Here is a 24,457-nt window from a genome sequence, read left to right as displayed (position 1 = left end):
TTCGGGATTGTTTCCCATCTCTGTAAATCTGACCATAGGGGTCTCTTGAAAGAGAATTGCTAAGAATTTCCAACTGGACTATGTAATCACAGCGCCTGGTATCTAGAGGAGGGGGAGTGACATGAAATCACTGACTTGTGACATACATTCCTCAGCAATAGCAGCTGCTGCCTAATGACAGCTAATAAAGGGAATCTTCCCTTGACAGAGCTGCATGCCTACAGTGGGACTGGAATGTGCCCAAGATAAACCCACTGATAACCTAGGAAGCAGGGATCACCCAAAGAGTATAAAAGACAAGCTTCAGAAGAGAGACAACAGGAGAAGGAAGAGAGAGACTTGAAGGGACATCTCAGAAGAAACAGCTTGAACTTCCCTATTCCCAGTGAAATCGGCGCCATGGACACTAAGGGCTCATTTTTCTATGGCTTCCTCTTGCTGCTGCTCATCCAGCTCCAGTCCAGCAGTGCCAATCCTATCTACAGCTTCAGCCCTGCCGAGGAACTGGCCAGCATGGAGGTGAGGACCTCATTTAAAAGGTTAAACTTTTGGGGCGGTTAGCAGAGTGTGAGGTGATGCTTTGCCTTCCTTTTGCATGATCAGACCCCAATAACCACATCAGCCATCCATGCTGGGGGACAAAGCCTCAGCTCTTCAAAGGGGTTCAGAGAAGCTCTGTAGGGCAATATTCTCCCGTGTTGAGTTTACCGAAGCTCCTAGGCAGTAGTGGGAATCAAAACTGATGTTGTAGGATGTCTTCTTTGGGGTTTTGGTTCTTTTTCTTTCAAAGATACATCTTCCTGGGAGCAAAGTTCCAGGAAAGGAAAAAATCATCAGAGTAGCTCCATGAGAACAAATAGAAAACTTTGATGTGGGGTCCTGTCTATCCCACTAAATGGCAGAATAGTGACGCAGGGCAGCCATATGGCTCTAGCTTTGTGAATTTGAGAGATCTGGTTGCATACAGATGAACAATGAGGCTGTAAAGAGGAGCAACCAAAGACAAACTTTTAGAAATATTACTAGAAGAATAACAATCATTTAGTGTGGCTCATCCAGAAAAGCTTCCAGAGTTATAAAATTACCAGCTAAGAATTTTAATGAATAATAGAGAAAATCCATTGTTATAGCACAGTACAAGCTTGAGACTGATGGAATCTAAAAGCTCAAACCTTTCCTTGGGCTGGTACCAGTGACCAGCTTCTCAAAGCTGTTCTCGGGCCCTAAGAACAAACTCCCTGAGCTGGTAAGGACAGTTGAAGATCAAACCGCCTCTGGGCTGTTTCCAGCAGCCGGAAAGAGAGGTTTCCAAATGCCTTCACTCTCGGGCAAGCCATAAGGCTCATTCCTCTCTATTCAAATTCTACAGATGGGCAATTACATTCCTCTAATTGGTTGAGCTGCCCTTGAGGAGGTTATCTGAACCCAGTTACACAAAGCTTTACAAATTACAAAAAAATGGTACCCAGGAAGTAATCACACAGCAGGTGTGAATTTACCATACAGGTATTTTCAGTTACTTTAAGGAGCAGCAATCCTGTAACCCCTGGGGCAGAGATTAGTGAAAACACCAAGAGCTTCTCCAAGTGATGTCCATTGAGATAGCCAGGGGTGACAAAGCAGCAACTTCTGAGAACGTGGGAGTGGGCTATGTGGCTAGAGGTTCTCTCAGACTGTGTACCACTGGTGGGCTGAGTGGTATTTCCCTGTGCAACCCACATATTGCATTTTCTTCTCTGCCAAGATATCTTCTAACCTTGCCAGTAAGATACACATGGTGACAAGCAGCTTCATTCAGTTCACTAGCTGAAGCTATATCTTCCCATAGATGGAATTACTGTGAACAGGGATATAATGCAGAGGACAGAGCCCAACGACCACTAGTAAGGCTGGGATCCAACCTGTCAGTCTCTCTAGAGTGGCCTATGGGACCATCAATGAATGCAGAACAGAATGACCGGAAGAGTTAGCAAATGACCACAAAACAAGGAGTTTTATTAATTTAATCCTTCTCTTATAGGCTCTGCTGGAAAGACTGGAGGATAAGTTTGCAATGATCGAAGCCCTGGAGTCCAATCCTGACCTGCAAGAACGCAAAACCCAGGAGGAGATCCTGTCGGAACTCGTCGATGACAGTGACAACCAGAAGGCTGAACGCAGGCTTGTACCCAACACCCCTCTGTCCTACAGGGACCCCTTCCTCAAGAGACTGAGGGGGCTGCAGATGCCCAGGATGATGAGAGATTCTGGCTGTTTTGGGAGGAGGATTGATCGGATCGGCTCCCTGAGTGGGATGGGTTGCAACGGTGAGTCTTGTCTAAGCCATTTCACTGAATAGCACAGACCACGTCCATGCCATGGGATAGGGGAGGAGCAGCTTCTCATTTAAGTCTTTAAGAAGACACAGTCTGAGAATGGAATTAATTTAAGCCTAGTATTTAAGGTAGTACTAGTTTTTTAAAAGCACTACTGACAATGGTGACACGTACCAAGACAGAAACAGATTCTAGTAACATTTATTTCATGTTTGGCTTGCAGGTTCCCGGAGAAATTAGGATCAACCTCCCTATCTCCTGCTCTGAAGAATGCTTTACAGTACCCCTTCCTCCCAAGATGAAAGCCAGATTCTTTCTAAGTTCCTCCACAGAAAGTTATTCCTATTTTTATTTATTTATTTATTTATTTATTTGATGTTTTTTAAAGAACATTTCTTACGCTAGCACTGAAAGACCATCTTTAAATAAAACTAACACATTAGACATCTGTGCTGGACCTCTCTCCTGTCTGTTGCATTAAATTTTCTTGTATTTTCCTAAAGTCAAAATCTTAAGTTTTATTGGTATTCTGGTACCCACAAGCCTGGATCTTACATGAGACAGAAAAAGCATGAACTTGGTAAAAATGAAAATGAGTTTTTCACGAGAGGCTTTTCCTCTGTACTAAGAAATGCTAACAGATTAGCAGGAAAAAAAAAAACTTGCTTAACATTGAAAGACCATAATGAGTCTTTCTATAGACAGGGTTTCAGTAATAAGAGAGTCCTTTTGCTGGTTTTGATTATTTGGTCATGGGAACTGCCATAAATGCCTCATGTAAGCAAAATTTACATGAAAAGAAATAAGAAAAATCATAACACTCCACAAGTTTCAAGATAACCAGAGGGAGGAAAGGGAATTCATTGTATATGCTTTCTAGCAGTGACCAAATAAAGGTTACGAGCATCAACAGAAAGATACATTATTAACTGTGTCTTGTCTCACTCTGCATATGGCTGAGATGCTGATTCCAAGAATTTCTTGAAGGCTCTTCAAAGGGTTTGAATACTATCATGATATTCCTCATGGGCAGGTGGGATCACTCAACTACAAAGCAGCTTGTACAGAACATTTATCACTTTCTGGGAATGGCCCCTCACAAAGCTGTTCTAACATGGCTAATGGGAACACTGGGAGCCTGATTAAGGTTTACTTAACCTTAGTTGCTAGACTTTACTAACTAGGAGTGGAATTTGACCCAAAACATATTCTAGCACCCCAACAAAGAAGTTAATATTGCCAAAACCACATTCAGTCAGCATCCCAAGGAACAAAGAGCTCGGATCCCCATGTGAGCCCTGGCAATGGCATCATGCCCAGCTAAACACAACTGTCCTGTGATTGACTGCATGTACTGCTAGGAACTGTGTTATTTTGAGCACCTCATGAGTCTCATTCCCAGAATCTCAGTGCATTCCCAGTCTCATTCCCATGTACCTGAGTATCCTGGAAAGCTTGTTCAGGGCTTAAGAAGGCAGCACCAGGACAGACTCAGCTGAAACAGTCCAATTCTGATTTTGCTTATGCAAATGCACATGGGAACAGAAATACTACCCGGTGAGGATAAGGTATTGGAAGGCAGGTGTTCCAGAGCTGCTGACAAGAGCTCTCAGGGACCACAGCTCCAGGGAAAGGGTAAATTCAAGTGCACACCCCTCCTGCACAGGGCCAGTCACAGCTAAGGCTGCTGCAACACTTGATTAGGGCTCATGTCACACATCACGTTTCTGACAAGCCACCCTCCCAGTCACTCCCTGCACTGCTGACAGGGCCTCCAAGAGGGATCTGTGTGCTCCACATTGGGCCTTGTGATTCTTTCCTAGGGAATAAGGGCAGAAGTCTAATCTGAGGGAATAATTTTTCTCCACTCCAACAGGAAACCACAGTGTGATACATATCCTCTCCTTCCAGCGGCACCAGCTACAGGTAAAATACTTTGTGGAATAGTGTCCACACAGGTATCCCTGACAGGAGAATAAATTCCCAGGTTAAGATTCCCAGCAGCATGCATGAGACATCTCTGCAGTAAACGCTACAGTGACTTTGCATTTACTCAATTTCACCGATCAAGGGGGTGTGAAGTCACACTTTGGGGAGCCCTTGTGGGGACAACGGGGCTTTGTATTCTAAAAAGGCTTTCCAAACACACCCACTGCAGCACAGTGGGAACATGCAGGTGGATCCCTCCAAACCAGCAATGGGCAACAGCCTAACTTCCCCTGTGCTGCTGAAAGTAAAAACAATCCACATACTTTTAACAACAGCTCTTGCTGGAACTGAATTTTACCCAGTCAAGCACAACTTCCACAGACACTGTAAACTGTCCCTCCCTGTCAGCCCCTCAAGGCACAAAACACTGATTAGTTCAGTGGAATGTGCTAAAAATGGCAAGAAGAGGCAATGCTGCCTGACCTAAAGCCAGATGGGTCCAGTATTAGCAGCAAGCCAGTTTCTGGTGGAACAAGTCTGTATTGGCTTGCAGACAGTATGTTAATAGACCCCGTGGTCTGGGAGAACTTAATTGAGGGTAAGCAGTCGAGGAAAAAAGCATCTCTGACTGGATTTTTACTGCTACTCCAATACACACACTGAGCAGTAAAGCACCCTCAGGGAAATCTCACAGCCAGGTCAGAATAGTGCTGCACTCAGGAGCAAGCACTTCGAAAAGCTGAATGGGAGAAACTCGACACTAATCAGCTCTACAAGCAAAGAACATCACCCCCAACGACAGGCAAAGCTGCCACTGTTGCTGTGAGAGCTGGATCAGAGAGAGCAGGGAACAATCTTGGGTTCGAACAGCCATCATGTAAATGAAGAAATACCCCAGTGGTACCAGGGAAGGACCAAGCTAACACCCTCCACACAGCTATTATGACATTTGCCACCTCCTGCCCTGCCAGACTTCATTCCAACTTCCTGACAGCGTTTGGCAGTACCCTTGACTGGCAGTGCATAATTCAGCAGCTTGCTTTCCTTTGGACTCTGAAACACAGTAATTCCACTGGCGTGCTCCATGCACTCTGTAAGGCATGAGCCTTGTTTGGAATAGGGGTCTGCTTGGTGTGGGGTATACTTGCAAATTAGATTTGATGGTTTCTTTGCCCCTCAGACACTGCACTATCCCTATCCAGCTTCCCAGTAAACAAAATGCTTCCACTGAAATCCAAGTTGGCAGGCAATAATACTAAGAGGAGCTGTCAGCACTGCTTGGTTTCTCTAAGAAATCATATGTGAACTACAGGGCACACACCCTCTGCTGCTGCAGGGAGATGTGGAGCTGTGCCCATTCACATCCCAATCTGGCCACAGCCAGCTTGCTTGACTTACTTACCCTGAATCTTGGCCCCTAAAGGCCAAGATTTGCTGATTGACATCTGCTTGATAAGTGTGTCCCACACTTTTATGTGGGAAAGAAGGAAGATTTGTAAGACCTTCCCCCTCCATTCCCATCTCCTGACTGCTCTCTTGGAAAACCAGCACAATCCTGTACAGAAAATGCAGAGTGGGGAGGAGGGGAAGTTTATGAAAACAGAAGGTGGTGGGAAGGCAGCTAGAGTCAGGCCTGCTATGCTGGGAATGGGGAGGATAGAAAAGAAAGATAAAACTGGTGTGGTAATTCCGCCATTCCAGAGATATTCTCTAGTATAGGCATCAAAGAGCTGCTGGGGGAGCCAACAAAGGTCTCAACGTTGTCATGTCTTATCTGTTAGTCATGAATTTTCAACACAATATTGCTTTCTACTGAAACAGGCATATATGGGTTCCAGTCTCTGCTCCAAATGCTTAAAGGATCAGTAAGATGTGTGTTAAACCATACATAGCCCATACAGCAATTGAAACAGCCTGAAGAAAAGGACACCCTGCTCACTTTTAAACCGTGATCTCAACGTCCGAACCTCACCGACCGACTCCCCTCCCTTCCCAGACAGTGGTGGAGCTCACTGCCGTCTCATCCCAGCTCCCACTAAGCCTTTTCACACACAGCATTTGAACAAACAGTGGATGCAGAGGAGACTGAGTGTATCCCACCACCGCTGGAAAGCCCTTCAGCGCCCTGGACAAGAAGAGCAGCTTCACTCTCTCCCTACATCCCTGCACAGACAAAGCTCTGGGCAGACATCCTCTGTTCCTTCCAGTGCATGTTGCACGATGCACACCTAGGAATGCCCTTGCCTGTATGGGAATGTACATGCCTGTATGGGAATGCACATACACTGAAGAGGCAGCTTGTATCCTGCTAGCAAAGCAAAAATTTAAAAAATAGTAATAACCTCACTGAACACCACTAAATTTTTCTGCTAGAGCCCCAGTGTGCCGTTACAGGGACAGTGACACATGGTTGGATTCAATGAGTCTATAAACCTCTCCCATTCCCTCCTGCATTTATGATCAAAGGCAGAAGAGAGCTGAAGCAGAGTTGCCCAGTCCTTTCTCCTGATGACTCCTTCCTACCCTTGCTATGTATCCTTCCTATTCCTTGCTTAGTTAAGACCACTGTGGCACTTGTTTAGCTCCCCAAACCAGATTTTCCACCATTCCCTCCCAAGAGATGGTTTTACCTATCTCAGGCTTTCCTTGGCATTACATACCCACCAAGGGAGTGCCAGGGGGCAGGAGCCAGACAAGTTGCTGGCTAACTCTGTGCTAGAGTGCCTCAGAGAGTTACTATGTGCATCCTGTACAACACAGCCCCTGATCCACAGAAACACAGAAAGGCAGTGAGCTTTTTGGGTCACATATTTCTACAGTGCACAAAGACTGTACTTACATGTTTGGCTTGTAAGCATGTGATGAAAGCTCAAAAAATGTGATAAATTCTTTTCTGTAAGGCAGACGGCAGGACAAAGTAGGAAAGATAGCCACAAACTGAATAAACATTAAAGATGAAATTAACATCTTTCACACCCTGGAGAAGCCAGCTATAAAACAAGAGGTGTCACATTGTACTCTAAACTTCCGTCATTAACTTACTGGGAGGAAGGTGAGTTCTCAGGTAAGAAAAGCAGCACAATGTGCACAATTTAGCTACCTATCAAACATGGCAATTCTCTCCTTTGAAACAGCTGTTGTGAGAGAATGTAGAACTACAGTGGTCACAACCTAAAGGATCACAGCCATTCCCCTCTGCCTAGTCTAAGAGCACCTTCTGCACAAACTGTTAGATCCAGACAGCTCATAAATAGCAACTACCCAACTACCTCAAATCATGCTCTTGGATGTTGCCATGTTCTACTAGTTTTATTTTCATAAAGGGCAAAAACAAAACAATACTAGAAACATCAAAAGGGCAAAAATAAAATACTACTAGAAACATCAAAAGGTCTTGAAAGTGCTGAAGGAGACACACAAACATTTTACTCTCAGACATGTTACAGTTACATGAATACTTCCCAAGTGCCATAGTTCAAACAAAAATATATTCGTACAAATTAAAAAAAAAATACAATTTATATACACACACCATGGAATTAGCTTACATCACTTCATAACAAAAAACAGTGCAAAAAAAAAAAAAAAAGGAAAGGTGAGTTGCTACCATTGGAATGGCTCACAATAATTAATAATTCAAAATGGCATAATTAACACTGCACAGGAAACCATGAGGCAAGGAAGAAGGTTCCAGACCAACCCCCTAACCTTGCCATCAGAACTAATCCAGTTCTGGATTATTTTTCCCTTAGTGGTGCTCTGTTAAAATGTTACAGGCACGTAGGTTAGAGTGAGTCTCTTGGTAAATCACTAAGCAACTAGAGCCAGGGTAGAAGCAGTAAGTGTGCTTTAAGAAGGGAATTAAGTAACTAAAGTGTGAAAACAAGACTGATTCAACACAAGTACCTTGGCATCAGTCCTCATCAGAAGGGAAATGCTGCATCTTCAAATGTCAGGTGAACTTGTAATTCCTTTTCTGCAGTCTACAGAACAGTAACTGCATGCTGAGATTTCCCTTTAAAGCAGCTGACAGGGTCACCCACCATCCTCATTGAAAACTTCTTTACTGAAAGAATGGAAGGGTGTGTTCTCTAGCTGAAACACTTGAATAAGATGCCGAGGCAGAGCAGCCAGTGCTGCCAACAGGCTGAAGGCAAGGTGCCTTCTCATGGGGAAGCATCTGGTGCTCAGAAAAACCTTGACGAGATTCTCCAGCCGAACTTGTCTGGATTTCCCAACTCCAGCCTCAGCAGCAATGACAAAGACATCCTGCAGCAAAATATCCTGCTGTTTGTGTACAGAAATAAAACAGGACCAGCTCAAGGCAAACGACCTAAGGAGCCCTATTCATGTGCAGGAACAGAGGGAACCTTCCCTTCCATACACACTCAACATGAGCAGGAGGAAAAACATTTGTCATGGAGAGACACAGGACATTCTTGACAGGTGCTCTAACAGTACAGGATTGCCAATTCCACATTTGAGTGATCTGAAATCCCACAAAACCAGGATTCCTGTGATTTGTAACTACCCAGGAGCACAAATCCTTTGAATGAAAGGTAGCCTAACATAAGCATATTTCAAACTTAAGAGTCCAGCTTCAGGGAGTGCAAAAGGGTGCTGCAAGTTTCTTGGGATAGCTCAGAGCTCAGGGAGCACAGGCATTTTAGACATCACCTGCAGAGACTATCCAGACAGAACAAACATCCTTTCTCTACTTACAGGGAAAGAACTCGCCAATCAAGAGTAGTAGCTGATGCCAACTCCTATGTTTTAAGGAAATACAGCAAATCAACAAAGTCTGCCTTCCTTCTGCCCCAGCTCCCACCTAGCTAGCTCCTTATGGCAGACAACAGGTTAACTGGAGGGCTCAGAGGCTGTATAGAAGCTTTTCTGGAATACATTCCCCATGTAACTTGGCCCAGTCTCTTGGCTGAGAGAATGCTCTGTGCTTTATCAAGCCAATCAGTTCTGCAGTCCCTGAGGCACAGCACTGGCTTCCCACTGAGGGTTATCTGCACAGAGAACTCAGGAGGGCAGGTGCCTGCTGGAACAATACAGGTGCTGGCCAGGATGGTACCTGCTAAAGCACTGAACTGGCTGCAACTGGCTCCTAAGTGCTGATTTTACCCTCACAGACTGTTGCAGTTGCAAACATTATCCCAAGCATTTTTAGAGCACAGACAGCCCCACTTATCACCTGCAGCAGATCCTACCTAAGTTACCAGCACCAAGTATCCCTCCTTATGGCAGCCTGAAACTACAGCAGCTCCTCTCATGACACAGAGATAATTCAACCAAGTCCAAAGACCCTCAGTTCTATTTGCCTCCAGAAAGCACTGGAGGTTCCCTGGTCTCTGACTCCAGCTGGAAAGGTGCCCCAGGCTCTCACTGTTTGAGCAGTGCAAGGACAAAGTGCCTACAAATGCCAAGAAATGCAGGAATGTCAAAGTGGAGTGCCACCAAGCACCTTAGAAGAGTCTCTTACAGGGAGATAGTAGCAACAGCTAACAGGAAAGAGATCTCCCTTCTCTGAGATGCTTTGCAAACATATTTATAAACATATATAAATATATTCATAAACCCAAACAGTAACTGAAATGTAACCATTTTGAACTCCAAATCTGCTGAGCTGCTCTCAAAAGTCATCTGCTGTCAAAAACATCACAGCAGAAACATTTCCTCATGGAAGAAGGAAAGAAATTAAGAACAAATGAAGACAGTGAAAAAACACAGGCAAAGGGGAACACTTGCAAAGAGCGGTATATTTCCAAAATGCTGGATTTTTTAATACTGCTTTTGCAAAAAACCATCCTCCAGAGCAGCTATTTGGTCTCTGCAAACTTCAGTATCTCAGCTGTGACAGCAACCCCCTTCTCACAAAAATAAGGCAACAGTTGCAGAAACAAGGGAGGAAGAGGAAAAGGCAGTCATACAGGAGGAAGGGAAAGATGCTGCAGTTCTTTGCCCAGGACATAGTGGCAATGGTTCTTTTTTCCAACTCTTAAGAAAACCCCAAAACAAAACGGCAGAACACACAGTGTTAGGACAACATCTGATGGAAAGAGATAACTGGGGGACAGGGGAAGAAAACACCTGGATCAAGAGTTGTCAAACCAAGTGCCGGAGGCCAATCAACAGCTCTGGGCTCAGGCAGCTCCTCTAATTCTCTGGCTAGCAAGATGTTTTCCAGTTCCCCAGGCTTGATATGCATGTGAGAAGCCAAACGGCAAGTCTTGGGCCTTGTGGGGTCCAAGCAGAATGCGAGCGTGTGTGCAGGCTTGGAGGAGGGAGGAAGCCACACTGACAGTGGGGCAGGGGCATCAAATGGTCTGATAGTGTTGTCTCAGTCTTGCCTGCAGGAATTCATGGGTCAGGTTGTGCCGAGTGATTATCCCAACAACCTTAAACAGGAAGAAAAGAGGAAGAAAAGATACAAGTCGGTATCAGAGATGAGCCACTAAGAGACATCCACAACAGAGTGGTCATTCTTTTCAACACCCCAAAAGGAGGAAACCTGAAAGCAGTTCTTGACCAGTGCTGAGTTAGAGTGGATTCAAGTTCAAACAACATCCCTCCCTCTCCCAACACTTACTCTCCAGGCAAGAATGCTGATTTAACTACCCGAACAAACAGTTTAACCATTGCTGTGGTGGAACCAGCAGGACCCCCTGCCTAGGAAGAGAAATCCTTTCTGTGTCAGATGGCATAAGGATGTAACTAAATCCTTCGGGAAGTGAAAACTGCAATTAGAAATAACAAAGCTGTCTTTTATGGCTTCATTCAAGACATTTCTGGTATTCCACAGGGCATGACTTCAGATAGCTCCTATCAGATACATTCAAGGAAGCTCTATAGGCCAAAACAGAGAAATGGTCAAGACTAGCTAAGAGGTGACTGCACACTGGCAGGTGACAAAAGGGACTCTCTCCCAGCCTGCTGTCCACATTTCAGCTCATGAAACACCTCACTGATTTTACATACTGAAAGAGTTTAGAACTAGGCTGTTCTCTAGTACTGCAAGAGCATCTTGTACTAAAATGGAACAAGCCAACATCTCTTGTTTGCAACTCACAGGCTCTGCAGAGTAACTACGGGGAACCCCAAGGCAGAAAAAGCAGTGCTGCCTCACACAGACCCGGTCAGGCTTAAAGGAAACAGCTTCTCATTGTGGTTATAGGAAGTTGCTGACATCTACCGACAGTTCCTGAGCATTGTAGATGGCAAAGAGACAAGGACAGTGAGTCAAGCACAAACCATTTAAACAGTCCTTTGCTTTGCTGCTCCTGTGAGTAGGAACAGAATACAATTCTGTTCCTACAGACAAACCTCTTGCCCCAACATATAGGAAATTTTGCTCTTGGCCTTGAATAAAGCTGTGAAAGGAAAGGTAAATTATTGGCCTCTGATGAGCTCAAGGCCTCTCAATAGATACAAGAATGGGACAGTTCTACAGGCTGCACACCTGAAACAGGAGAGATGCACATCCTGCTCTTTGCAGGTAAAGGGGAAGCAGGCTGGGACACAAAAGATGGCAACAAAGTCACAGTAATCAACAAGCCTTCAGGGCCCTAAAAAGATCACATTCTGATCTCTGTAAAGCATTTCTGTTTGATGTTAGAAGAGATCCTAATTGTATCAAAGATGGAAAATGTTGCACAAACACTGTGGCCTCCTTGCTCAGCTAAGAAAAGACAAGGACTCACCTCTCCAACTGCATTTACAACTGGTAAATGCCTGAGTCCCATTGTCCTGAACAGGTTGAAGACTTGTGACACATGAGTATTTGGAGAGACAGTAAAGGGTGATGGGTTCATGTATGGGGTAACATCCTAAGAAAGAAAAACAATCATGTTATTTACAAGAGGCATTTTCACTATCTCTAGGAATCACCAACCAGCAATTCTTACAAGTTCTCCATGGCACTGATGCCTGGACAGGGTATTTGACTGGGATCATCTTCTATTTCTGCACAAATATGACATTATTTTCATTTGGTTTGTTGGGAAGTTGAACTGGACAGGCAACACCTTATTCTAGAAGTAAAGCAACAATAGACATTGTTACCTCATAGCAGGGGATTTCCACATGCAGAGAAGGCCGAGTGTTTGAGGAGCACAGGATGCTCGTCACTGCACCAAAGGGTGTATTAAGCATGCTCTCAATGTTTTTTAAAGGCTTTGGACAATCGTGAATATGTATCAGGAGACACTGTCACACTGCAGTGCATATCTTACCACTATCATACGAGGGTTCAGCAGTGTGAGGTCCAGATCATGGATATCTGGATAGCGGGGATAATCCTCTGACATCTCTGCATGGGACAGACGGGGCTGACTTGCACTCTGCAATTAAAACAAACCCCACTGAACCCATGTGTCACCATTCCGGACAACACAGGGGCTGCAAGCAGCACAGGAAACCATGCCCTGCAATTGCTCCCCCAGATCTCCTTCTCCCACACCCACACATCCACCTTCTGCAGAGGTGCTGTTACCCAAACCTATGCAGGCCTTTAGCTGACACAGAATGGACCTGCTCCCCAACTTCTGACTAATCTACACTTGACATTGGAGGGCAGCAGGAAATCAGCCTTATAGGAGCTGGGCCTCAGATACTCTCACTGATCTCAGTGACACAGCTGACGTTGTTCTTGTGAGACCTCAACACACAGCAGTAGAACACACAGTATATACAGCTGGGTGCTCTATTTGCATTTAATATCTGCCCTCTGTTCTCCAGTTCTGACAGGATGACATCGTTATGCAACGAACAGGTCTGCTGGATGACTTTGTAAACAGTGGCTGTCCTTTTCCTGGGGATACTTAAACAGAAATTCAACTTTCTTTACTCTAAGAGCTGCAAGGGAGAATTCACATTACCTGTCTGCAACTTTTAAAACACACATGCATTCCTTAAAGTGTAAAAATAGGTAAATTCTTTTTGACAGCCCATGAATATTGTTCCCAACCTCCTCAGCTGAGGAGGCAGGGATGTCTATGCTGCAATTCCTGAACCGGAAGACTCACCGACTGGCTCTCGGAGTAGCAAACCCCCCGGTCAAGAAGGGTGACCAGCTGTGAGCGCAAGATCAAGCCATGGAAGGTCAAGGGTCTGAAGCGTTCCTCCATGGTCCACTCCTCACTGGGAGACTGGTCAGGGTACAGGTTGGGGTAAGGAGTGTATCTGTGATGGATTTAACACCATGTGTTACAAGCTTCACATACCCCAACTCCCAAAAGAGCAGCTATTTCAGCTCTTTGCAACCTTCTCCTGAACATTTCAGGGGCTCTTGCTAGGGACAAGCAAGTCTTCACAAAACAAAATAGGAGAAAGGGGTCAAGAGCCATTATGTGGTCAGAGCAGCAGAATGGGACAGTCTCCTAACTCAATTTCAAATCACTTGCTATTAAAGCAATTTTCAGTGCCAAATTATTCAGATTCTAATAAATGCTAAAGCATCTGGCAAAATGTCAGGGTCAGGATGCCACTCATGAAAGTCACAATCACTAACTTAGAAAATGATTCACTAGACTGGCCTTCTGCTTGGAAGCAACAGCAACGCAAGCCTGGTGACTCAGGCCATTTACCAGAAAGGTGGGATCAGTATCGTGGCACCAGGTCATTACCTAGGATAAGTGAGCTTTCCAGATCACTCATTTTTGCAGACAAGAGGACATCGATTTCTGCAGAGATCTTCCCAGGTACTCCATCCTCTCCAGGAAATATATTTGTGTAGGTGTTTGAAGGAAATTTAAGAGGTTGGACATAATCAACCCACTTGCCTGGGACTCGGTCACAGGTGTGAGCCAGAGCACTGGCTCCTGACACCTGACAAATCAGTTCTAGAACATGGACACCAGCACTGTTTCTGCTGACATATGGAATGACAGAACCTGTACGAAGCATTCTCTATAACACATCTCAACACATGGAAAAACCCTGTTTCCATATGTTTGTGCCTACCAGGATCTCACCTTCTCTCCAGCATTTGTTGCAGCAGATCCTCCTTTTCAGGAGGCTCCTCTGTGGCTATGTGCTCATCACACATGTTACGCAGCTCACTCGAAGGGTAGGATTTCATGGACTGGCTACGCTTGCGCTGCTCTCCAGCTCGGGTGAGGATGCTGGATTTCTGGATACAACGATTTTCAGATACTCACTAAGCAAGTCAACAGTTATCCAAGAGTGACTATGAAATACTTGATCATAGCTTTGTGCCACCACGTAACATGTTCATTAGCCACTGCTGCTGCAGGACTTCTAAGAATAGCCAATAGGACTGCAATATAATAACAAATCCAAACTTTTCCATGTCTATCCTAAAGATTACTTTGTCCTCTTAACTTTTGCCTCCAGGAATACAGCCCGCTCTGCATGGAATGAAATGGAGTTCTTAAAAACTTTGTATTGCAGTAGGTGCTTATCTCTGACCTGAATTCTGCCCAAAAGCCTAAATAACTAAAGCAAGGCCATTTCATATGCAAAACAAAGCTCTCTACTCTTCAACCTATCAAACGAGCAACTCTTTACCTTGAATTTGATGTTGTTACTTATTAGTTGATTGCCTTTCATGAACTCCCTCTCATTGCCCCGATTCTCTGTCACCACAGGGAAGGCATGATGGACAGTTGTGCGCAGGATGCTAACAAGGGACTGAATCCGGGTGTGCGGGTACACGTATGTCAAGTTGGGTTCCATGATGTCACTGGCTCGTAGTCTGAAGAAACAGAAATCCAAGATTGCTGCATGCGTGTCAGTGACAGAAGGCTGGCGATGAACAAACATGGAAACAAACCAGTCCCTAAACAAGATCCTGAAGGAGTCTGCTGCAGTTAAGTTCTGCTAGCTTCTTGCACCTGTGTGCTCACCTTCATTGTGGTATCAGCAGTGATGGCACAATTGATTTTTTTTTTTATAACAGAACATTGTATCAGTGATGCACTAGAGGAAAGGTAGAATGTTCCAACTTAAAATAAAGGAAGTTTTTAAACACTGCTGGGAAGAGACAACAGGTGGGAAGAAGATGACACTCCATAAGAAGCAAAGTCAGATGGAATGTTTCACAGAGTTCTTGATGAACCTCCCAAATCCATCCTGCAGATTTCCATCCATCCACCCCCTCAGAAAGGGCTTCAGCATCTCTTTCCTGCCGCAGGCCTGGTGCACAACTCCTTTCACAGCAGCCCTCACAGTTGCTCCTCAAAGCAACCAGGTTTGTTGGAGATGAAACACCATCCCCCCGCATTAAAGCATTTCTGAGCAAGAACCCCCACCACAAACTCTAACCCACAGCCTGGCTATGAGGAGCATCCTTACTTATCCATTTCCACCCCTGTTTCCCACTCCAGAAGAGGGACTCCTCGCAAGTTCACATGGATGTCATAGATGCCTTTGTTGAAAAAGTCTCCTGTCCACTTGGCTACCTGCATAGCAAACAGAAGGTCTACTGAGTTGTTGCTCCAAGTACAAGACTCCTTGGCTTATGACAGCCCTGGAGTAACAAAGATTCAGGGCCAGCACATGTTCAAGCAGTCTGCAGAAAGCCAGAGCTAAGGCCCTGCACTCACCATGAGAGTGATCATTATGGGGAGTCCATAGGTGATCTCATTGGTGGACTCAATGAGGATGACAGTCAGGCTGATGGTCATGCGGACCACTCCTCCCAGGAATGCTGCTGCCCCAATCAGAGCAAAGGTTCCTGAGTAGATGTGATCCAGGCCAATGTAACTAGAGCAAACCACAGAGCCTTCAGATTAGAAAAACCTGCCTGAGAGCTCATGGTGCACCTGCAGCACATCCCTCACACACACACTTGATGCACCTTTTGAGGAGGTTGGCGACAAGGCGTCCGAAGGCAGCCCCACAAAGCAGTGATGGTACAAACAGACCACTGGGCACAGAGATCCCATATGTCCAGCAGGAGAGTAAGAAATAGAGAAGGAAGAACAGGGACAGGGTGACTGGGCTGAAAGTACCTGTAACACAAGAAGAATCATGACTAAAGGGGCACAGATCTGTCCAAGATAGAGTATTGCACCATCCACCCCTCAGCTCACAGCAGGCTCATCTCCCAACAGCTACCAAATCTCCCAGTCCAAACATACATGCAGACAATGAGTAAGTGAAAAGAGAGGAAAAGCAGGCCTTCCCATCAAGGAGACTTTCACCAGTTGTACTAGCAGTCCTCCAGAGCCATGAAGGCCTGAAGAAGCTCCTAGCCTTGTGGTGCTTATGACAAGGCTGTTCCAGGTAAGATGAAGCTCTGAAGCTTAAGCATGGGATGAGGCAGTCTCCTAACTACTCACCATCCTGGTGGAAGAGCTGCAGGATAGCTGACTCCTGAGGGTTGAAGAAGAGTGTGGCCATGTCATTGTACGTTTCATTTGGGCAAAAAAAGGTTTTGATGCTTGAATTTACATCCTCTGATATATCCTAATGCAGGACACAAAAGACATAAAGGGTTAAATTTGACTGTCTCCTACATTAGCCTTTGGGCAGAATGGGAATAACACTTCTGTTACAGTTAGCCACCCTTTGGGAAGTTCAGACCAAACATCAATAGCAGAGATAGGGCCTACAACATCAATGGGCTCCTTGACTCAGAGCCCGAGTTGCTTTGTACAAAAGCACAATGTAGCTTTCATTATTAACCCAAGCTCCTGCAACCCTCCACAGGCTCTCACTGCAGTTCTGTTATGTACTGCACACTGTCAAAAGCTCATTACATGCCTGTGCTACTCTGCAGGGTGAACAATATGACAGAGAATATAATCTTCACATAAGAATCCCTCACCTGCAGGCTCAGGGTGTCATTGCCACTGTGCCTACTGGAAGACATCTGCCGGCATTCCCCCAGAACCATGGAGGCTAAAAAGACCACGACGGTGGTGGTTAATGACACAAGCAAGCTCTCCAAGACTCTGAAAGACACAACAGAAACCATACACTGATGCCACACTCAGCAATGTAACCTAGTCCCAGCTCTGCACATGACTTTGATAAGGCTGCGAGAAGCAGCAGTCACCATAGCTTAGCATCAGAACAAGGGATGCTGCAAATCAAGTTGAATTATGACTTGGTTCCCAGGGATTGCCTTAGCTCCCCTTTTTAATTGCTTGCCCCAAAAAGAAGCTACTTCTGGCCAGAGAACACATAGCAGTCACACATGAAAAGCCCCAGGGTTCAGTAAGGAGGCTGTTCACATGGAAGCAATGTTCTGTACATCCTTACAGGGAAAAAGGGTAGATAGGACTGGGCAGGGTGATGTACAGTCTCTCAATCTCTTTTCTAACTGCTGAAATACACTTCTTTTGCTTTTTAAACCTGGGTTTTGTGTTTAGGAGCTGTCTAGAGCAAACAAACAGCTACTTTCAGAATAACACAGCAGTTCCCTCCCTAAATAGCACAGATATTGTGGATTTAATAAACCAACACAAATTAAAAAAAAAAAAAAAGCGAGATCAGCTATTCCTTCCACATCAGTTTGGACAAGGACACAAAAAAATCCTGCATGGAGACAAAGCTCGGGTTTGTTCAGCCTTTATGATAAAGAGCTCCCTTCACTGCCCTTACAAGAGGGATTACAATTTTCTCTGTCTCTCTGAGTCATCAAGAAATTACAGGGACTGTAACATTTGGTTTCTGGTGTTCACTTTTTAGTTCTGTGGAGGCTTCATTTTGTGATTTTTTAAATACCCAGTCTGGGATTTCCTCCAGTCCTGCTCACTGGGTCTTCTAGGCTGATGCTTTTGCTTTGGGAGCAGAGATCCCTGCACAAACTCAAGAGAGCACATATACCTGACCAGCTTTGGCTTGGGATGCACATTGCGCATGCGGTACTTGGCAAGTCTCTTGTTCAGGCAGTTAAAGGTGGCTCCAAGAAGGCCTCCTACAATCCCCATCAGAATGAAGAAGCCCAAGTCCACAGCTGTCCAGAGGTGGCATTTCTTATCAGATTCAGAGCACTGTACAGAAAAGTGTAAAAAAAAAGCATTACAGTAGTTGCTGCAATTTCCTACCAACACTTCTGTCTCCACAGCTGGAGATTTAGAACAGCTAAGACCAAAGAGGAACAATTCTGTCAGAGGATATCAGTGTATTGCAGCTAAGTACCAAGTGCCTTCCACTGAAATACAAGCACGTCAAAAGAAACCTCCAAACTAACAGACAGAAACACAGGACTAACAAGAGATTGGAGAGTGCGGAAATAACAATAAATCTTACCTTAAACTCCCCAAAGTTCAGTAGCCCAGGGAGCTGGAAAGACCCCCAGCTTCCAAACTGAATCCCAGAGCGGAAAAAATTTAGGGTGAAGGTGGCAGCCATGGAACAGAAAAGCTGTGGAAGTAGGACAAAAAAAAAAAAAAAAAGGAGGGGAAGCAAAGGTTCCCAAAATTAAGATTGGCACAGTCAGTTCTTCCTTGAGACTTATGCCTGGGAAAAGGAACTGACTGGGGAAGGGATCAGACTGCAGAGAGCCCAAGCACAAAAGCCCTCTCTCCCAGGTACACTGAATCTGCTGCCTAAAGCTGTCCCACAGCTCCAGATAATACCAGGCTCATCTCTGCCCTTGATCTCTAGTAGTTCTGGAGAACTGATAGAGCAGGCAACCTCCCTCCTGCCAAGAGAGCTCAGGAAGAGATACGATAATCTGAACACCCTCAATGGACAAGCTCTCCCAAGGGGAGCCCTCGTCTCAAGGAAGAAACACACATGAAGAGTCAGAGTCATCACTCACCACTTTCCATGTAAGTCCCTGGTTCCAGAAGGAGGAACCTTCTTCCAAACTAAAAAGAGTGCCTCCAATTGGGGCTCCAAAGGCAGCTGCAACCCCTGCAGCTGCTCCGGCAGATACAAAATCCCTTTTATCCCTGAAATGAAGAGAAAAACAATCTCAGTTTAGCAAATTAGAGCTCTGGAGATGCTTAGGTTCTGAAAAGTAAGAGATCATCCCCATGTATGGATATATTCCAGGGATTCAGGAGTGAGAGCTGGGCGCAAAGCTGGCCATGGCAGACACCACCATTTGTTCATTAAGCTGCAGCATTGTGCTTTTTCTGTAGGGCACGAACACAGATCAAAATTCTGGTAGCCCACAACTGCCCAGTGTGTGAGGAACCATCCCAAACCACGGACTCCAACATCACTTGAAAGAATTACAGAGAGGAAAAGGCAAGAATTTGTTCACATTCAGGTGACCTAGCCTTCTCTGTAGTATATCCTAATCATAACGGGTGAGTAACTCAGCTTGTTCCCAACAATGAAGCCATTCAACCATCCACATTAAAGGTTTGAATGGGTAGAGATCTGCTGAGCAGCACAAGAGAACATCTATGAACATGGAGACCAGAGGAGCTTGGAAGAGTGACATCCTGGTGTTGTCTTGCTGCAGAATGAAACTGCAGGACTCTAGAAAGAAACTGATAGAACAACTGACTGGTGCACCCCAGCCCACCACCATTCTCGCAAGGAAGTCTGCTCACTCATCCTCCTCTTCCCTCCTTCACATCCTGGGTACAGTACCTGTCACTGCGGAAATAGGGAAAGTTAAATTGGATCTTCCTCAAAGAGATGCTCTGGAACTACAAACAAAGTAAAGATTTAGAAACATAGGAGATAGAAACTTACTCTTACAAAACAGTGCCATGACCAGGACAGTGACTCAGGCCAGCACTAACCTGTGGCAAGCCTGCACCCACGACAGCACCGCTGTGAATCATTGGACCCTCTTTCCCAACAAAAAGACCTGGAAAAACAGGGCTCATGAGGCAACGCACTTTCCCCACTGCCACCCTCCCTTGCTGACAATGCCAGAAGAGATCAGCTCACCACTCCCATGCCATGGCACAGCTCTCTGTGCCAAGCCTGTAGCTCCTCACAGGGAGGTGCCGACACCCTCCTCCCTCAACAACCCCAAATGTTTGTGAAGACTTGCACAGATTTTGCACTCCAAGTGGGTGGAATAATTGAAAAACTGTTACAAGGACTCTGAACTCTCCAGGTTATTCTGCCCTGCTGCCTTCGGGCTCCTGACAATGTGTCCTGGAACATTCTCAGGTCTCTCTCTTGTGCCACAAAGAGTCACATCTGACTAGTCCACTCAGAAAACCACCTTTTTCCCTGATAGCCCTGATCCTTCTGTTTATTCTCTACTCTATAAATGCACTCAAGGCTCATGACTCTGCTCCAAACCACCAAAATTATTCTACTGGAAAGACAGGGCCTTCTGTGCCCTATGTAAGCAGAGACAGCGTTTTTTCCCCTTCAGTGACTCCTTCCCCCAGAAAGATCAACACGCCAGAGCCCTCCTTACCTCCTGCCACACTGAAGAGCACTCCCATAGCTTTGCACACCACTGTCCGCAGTCGCACAACGCCTGGAACCTTCACCCCATTGAGGTAGCACTTAATTTCAGGAATTCCTGACCCAGCTGCTACAGGCTGCAGAAAAGCAACACTGACACTATGGTGCACTAATTTCATACCCGACCAACAACATCTCATCAGAAAGCAAGGGACCAAGAGACCCTGCTTAGCTAAATCAAACAGCACTGTGAAGCTAGTATGATGGTTTTGGGGCAGAAAGTGCTTCTAGCAAGGGTATTTCATATCAAGGACCTGTGTGAGAGGAAAGGAAGGTTGTGTAAGAAGCAGCAATGGACCAAAGTCTTACTTGGATCAGGACCAGAAGACTGGCAAGAAAAACAAAGGTCAGGTTGAACCCCAGCAGCTCCAGCAAGGACAGCGCAAGGCAGCCTTTCTCAGTGCATTCTTCCACCGCTGTAGGGATGGTCAAGGAAAACAACATTCCCCACACCAAGACACAATCACTTGGTAATACCTGGGCCTCTGACTGGCATCAAGAGCCAAGCCTGTGCTTCCTAATCCAGCCAGAGCACCTAACAACTGTCAGGAAGCCAGACTTCCTTTTCAAAGCTCAACACTGAATTATGAGGAAGGGAAACCACTAAATTTTCAGTCTCTGCTTATGTACCTGATACTGGAAACATTTCTTGGTTTCAAGGGCTGAATCACATAAGCAGGTTGAAAACTCGCTTAATCATGAACAATATGACCAAAGGCAGAAGTGTGAGAGTCAGCTGTTCTTAGCAAAACATGGGAACAGAATGGAAAAGGTCACTTGAGTCTAACAAGGCCCAAGGTAAAAGATACAGCTTTGTACCACCCGAAACTTGAGCTGGGTAAAGAGCCGCACAAAGAAATCCACAAAGAGGCCCACCTGGGAAAAAGAAGACAGAATTGCCATCAGGAATTACTACATATAAATAAAAAAGACCACCCTCTAGTTAGTCCTACCAGAAATATGTACACAGGGGAGAACAGAAGATGAAGAAGACATCTTCATTTGCTTATTCAGAGCAAAGCAGCTTTGGAAACGCTGATTTCTTCCCTCTCTCTCCCCAGGACAGATCCATCCTAGAATTATTCCTGAAGAGATGCATTTCTGCATCTGATCAGTACCCATTAAAGTACTAATCTGGAGGCATTTTTAACACCCTCAACATACTTAAGGGTACCAGAAGAAAACTGGTGTTTAATTGAGGCATAGTCAGCTCAGCTAATTTTCACAGTTCAGCCATAAACTGGCATCTTTTCTTATTAAGTCTTTGCTTTGGACAAGTTTTCCTGCATGCAAAACTAAAATATTTGCCAGACTACCTTACAAAGAAAACACAGTAAATGCTGAAAGAAAAAAAAAGGCTCCCTGAAAAACAGTCTATAACAACACGCTGTAATTCCCAAAAGACAACTCCAGCTACTAAGCTCTCATCATCTTGAAAGAGAATGTTTCCTCTTCTTTACTCCTTAGCCATTGACTTCTAGATTATTCCTGCTTAGTCTCCTGAATTTTCCTCATTCCCCAAACAGCATGACCCTTACCAGTCCTGTGCAGACTCCAATAGCAAAAACCAGCATCCACTTCACTGCTTCATATTTCTGGGCTTTCTGTTTAGAAAGAGGATTAAAAAAAAAAAGTAAAATAAAAGCAACACAGAAACAGGGATTTTCTGGAAGGTGGCTTTAGGCTCCACAGCTCAATTACAGCCAGAGGGATAAATCAACAGAAGGTGGTGACAACAGCAAACTGAAAATAGGAAACTGAAAGACTGAGCATCTTGCTCACTATAAACCTGAGGATCACAGGAGATGCTGGGAGCTATAATCTCCACCTTTTTTTTTTTTTTTTGTAATAGAGAAACCAGGAGAACACACAGAACTTCTGTCATAAAGAAGAAAAAACCCATAAAGCTTCCTGCAGTGGAGCATATTTAGAATCACAGAATTAGAATCTGGGTTGGAAGGGACCTTAAAGCTCATCTCATTCCACCCCCCTGCCATGGACAGGAACATCTTCTCCTTCCAGGCTGGTCAAAGCCACATCCAAAAAGGCTTTGAACACTTTCAATCCACAGTTTTTCTGGACAATTTCCACCATTTTAGCTAATGAACGAACAAGGTCCTACCTTGTTGTCCATGCTCTCCAAAATTTCCAAGTATGGGTCATTGATACAGCGATCATAATCCAAGCTCTGAAATGCCAAAAGGTCAATTTAGGAGAATCAGCCGCAACAGGTTGTGAAAAAAAATTATGTCTAGAAGACCTTGTTGAAGACTACAGAAGTCATTACTACCCCCCAGTAAATTTTGCAAACAACAGTAGGAGAAAATACTCCTGGAAACCACTTAATTTAAACATTTCCATCAGTCAGACCCTGAAAATCACAAAGTGAAAGAACGGAACAATTTCACTGCCCAAGCTGAGAGAAACAGTGAAACAAACAGAAGCACAGCCGATTTTTATACGTCTTTAAAATATTGAAGTCACACTGTACAGTTTTAGACTTCTTTAAGTGTCTCCACTTGGACAGTGCAGGGGATATCACTGGATCTTTATATTCACCCTCTCACTACAACAGGAACACTAGCTAGGAACTCCTCTCCAGATGAACAGCATAAATTCTTCAGTATATCACAGTAGGGAGTTAACAGCAATAGCTCCCCAGTCACACTCACAAAACTCCACTAGTTCTATCCACATCTTCACCTTTTCAAGCCAAGCAGTAACAGGCTGGGCTGGTGACACCCATACTGACAGCAACTGCTCCAAATACTTCAGGGCCACCATATTGAGATGCAAAAAGCAAAAATCTCCTGTAAGCAGGAGAATCTGATATATGGGAAGATCTGCTGTGAGCCAGCATGACAACAGACAGCAGAAAGGCAACTGTGACCAAGTAGCTACAGATGATTTCTACAGTCACCAGGAAACAAGGCTACCAGAGCCTGTAAATCTCACACTGAAGAAGTGGAAAAATGCACCAAACTCTGAAAATGAATTTTCTCAACAAGAGTCTGACTTGAGAACAGATATTCAACCTACTAACATGGCTTTATCCCAGAATCATACAAAGATGAGGAACAGTTCTTTGCAAGCACAGCAAGTCTTGCTATTTCTGCTGATGCCAAGGCAACCCAATGATCCATTTTGAGTACCAATCTGTTACAAACTCAAACAGATCAAAACCTCTCTGCAGTTCTTTTCACATTAATATCAGAAGCTGCTATTAGTTAATTCCCCACCTCATAGTCTTTGCGTGGAAGGATCTCATCCTCCTCTTCATGAGTTTCTCCTAGGATCGTCTGCAAAACAAACAAATGCAGGAAAGGAAAACCATGAAGGGAATGAATGCATCTGCAGCTGTTCATGAACACTGCTAGCAAACCCAAAATAACGTAAGTCCTATACCATTGTGGCTTATAAATTGAGAGTGTGGGTTATCAGATCACCACTTACTTTGGGGTAATGCTACAGGGTCTGACCTTACAGCTTGTCCCTCAGCCAGAACACACACCTTCTATATAGGAGCTCCCGACAGCAAAGTCCTAACCCACAACCCGTTTCCATCACAGCAACGGGTTACAGGGGAGCACAGGACAACAATTTTGAAGAGAGCACTCGGCAGTGCTGGAGTTAAAGAGAGCCCCTGCCAGCACCACTCCCCCTTACAGCTGCGAGGGGCAGCGGCTTCAGGGGCTAGGGTACGAGGCCCAGACAAAGAATGCGGGCCGCGGTAGGGACAGCGCGGGGCTCCGGCACTGGCAGTGAAGTGCCAGGCCCAGCAGCAAAACGAGCAGAAACGGGCTATGGCGCCGGGACGAGCATCGGATGAGCGGCTGGGGCCCGCGCCG

General features: G+C 45.1%; 2 protein-coding genes across 2 annotated transcripts in view; one reads left to right on the top strand and one right to left on the bottom strand.

The window, feature by feature from the left end:
* Positions 1–311: 311 nt before the first annotated feature.
* NPPA (natriuretic peptide A) lies at positions 312–3,240 on the top strand. The gene is made up of 3 exons (XM_008634250.2): positions 312–519; positions 2,021–2,306; positions 2,539–3,240. The coding sequence occupies exons 1-3, from the start codon at positions 400–402 to the stop codon at positions 2,553–2,555; spliced, it is 423 nt and encodes a 140-aa protein (XP_008632472.1). The 5' UTR covers positions 312–399; the 3' UTR covers positions 2,556–3,240.
* A 4,298-nt stretch (positions 3,241–7,538) lies between these two features.
* The window catches only part of CLCN6 (chloride voltage-gated channel 6), a 19,772-nt gene continuing 2,853 nt past the window's right edge, over positions 7,539–24,457 (bottom strand). Inside the window, exons 2-23 of the mRNA XM_017735000.1 lie at positions 23,849–23,908; positions 22,732–22,797; positions 22,148–22,213; positions 21,419–21,485; positions 20,919–21,025; positions 20,560–20,686; positions 19,925–19,992; positions 19,770–19,828; positions 18,985–19,117; positions 18,471–18,584; positions 18,045–18,211; positions 17,041–17,167; positions 16,553–16,679; positions 16,069–16,222; positions 15,815–15,974; positions 15,564–15,670; positions 14,778–14,964; positions 14,222–14,379; positions 13,274–13,430; positions 12,482–12,589; positions 11,951–12,076; positions 7,539–10,648 (exon numbers count right to left, since the gene is read on the bottom strand). Coding sequence (XP_017590489.1) covers positions 10,568–10,648; positions 11,951–12,076; positions 12,482–12,589; positions 13,274–13,430; positions 14,222–14,379; positions 14,778–14,964; positions 15,564–15,670; positions 15,815–15,974; positions 16,069–16,222; positions 16,553–16,679; positions 17,041–17,167; positions 18,045–18,211; positions 18,471–18,584; positions 18,985–19,117; positions 19,770–19,828; positions 19,925–19,992; positions 20,560–20,686; positions 20,919–21,025; positions 21,419–21,485; positions 22,148–22,213; positions 22,732–22,797; positions 23,849–23,908 — 2,526 coding nt within the window. The 3' untranslated portion in view covers positions 7,539–10,567. The remainder of the gene's footprint in view (positions 10,649–11,950; positions 12,077–12,481; positions 12,590–13,273; positions 13,431–14,221; positions 14,380–14,777; positions 14,965–15,563; positions 15,671–15,814; positions 15,975–16,068; positions 16,223–16,552; positions 16,680–17,040; positions 17,168–18,044; positions 18,212–18,470; positions 18,585–18,984; positions 19,118–19,769; positions 19,829–19,924; positions 19,993–20,559; positions 20,687–20,918; positions 21,026–21,418; positions 21,486–22,147; positions 22,214–22,731; positions 22,798–23,848; positions 23,909–24,457) is intronic.

Source organism: Corvus brachyrhynchos, unplaced genomic scaffold (assembly GCF_000691975.1).
Source record: "Corvus brachyrhynchos isolate BGI_N302 unplaced genomic scaffold, ASM69197v1 scaffold395, whole genome shotgun sequence".
In the NCBI taxonomy this organism is placed as follows: domain Eukaryota; kingdom Metazoa; phylum Chordata; class Aves; order Passeriformes; family Corvidae; genus Corvus; species Corvus brachyrhynchos.
This window is presented reverse-complemented; position numbering and strand designations above follow the sequence as displayed.

What these genes read in the sequence shown, in the direction of transcription:
- NPPA (XM_008634250.2), top strand. Translation starts at nt 400, where the DNA reads ATGGACACTAAGGGCTCATTTTTCTATGGCTTCCTCTTGCTGCTGCTC. An exon ending in AGGAACTGGCCAGCATGGAG is followed by an intron (nt 520 to 2,020) that starts GTGAGGACCTCA and finishes CTTCTCTTATAG; the next exon opens with GCTCTGCTGGAAAGACTGGA.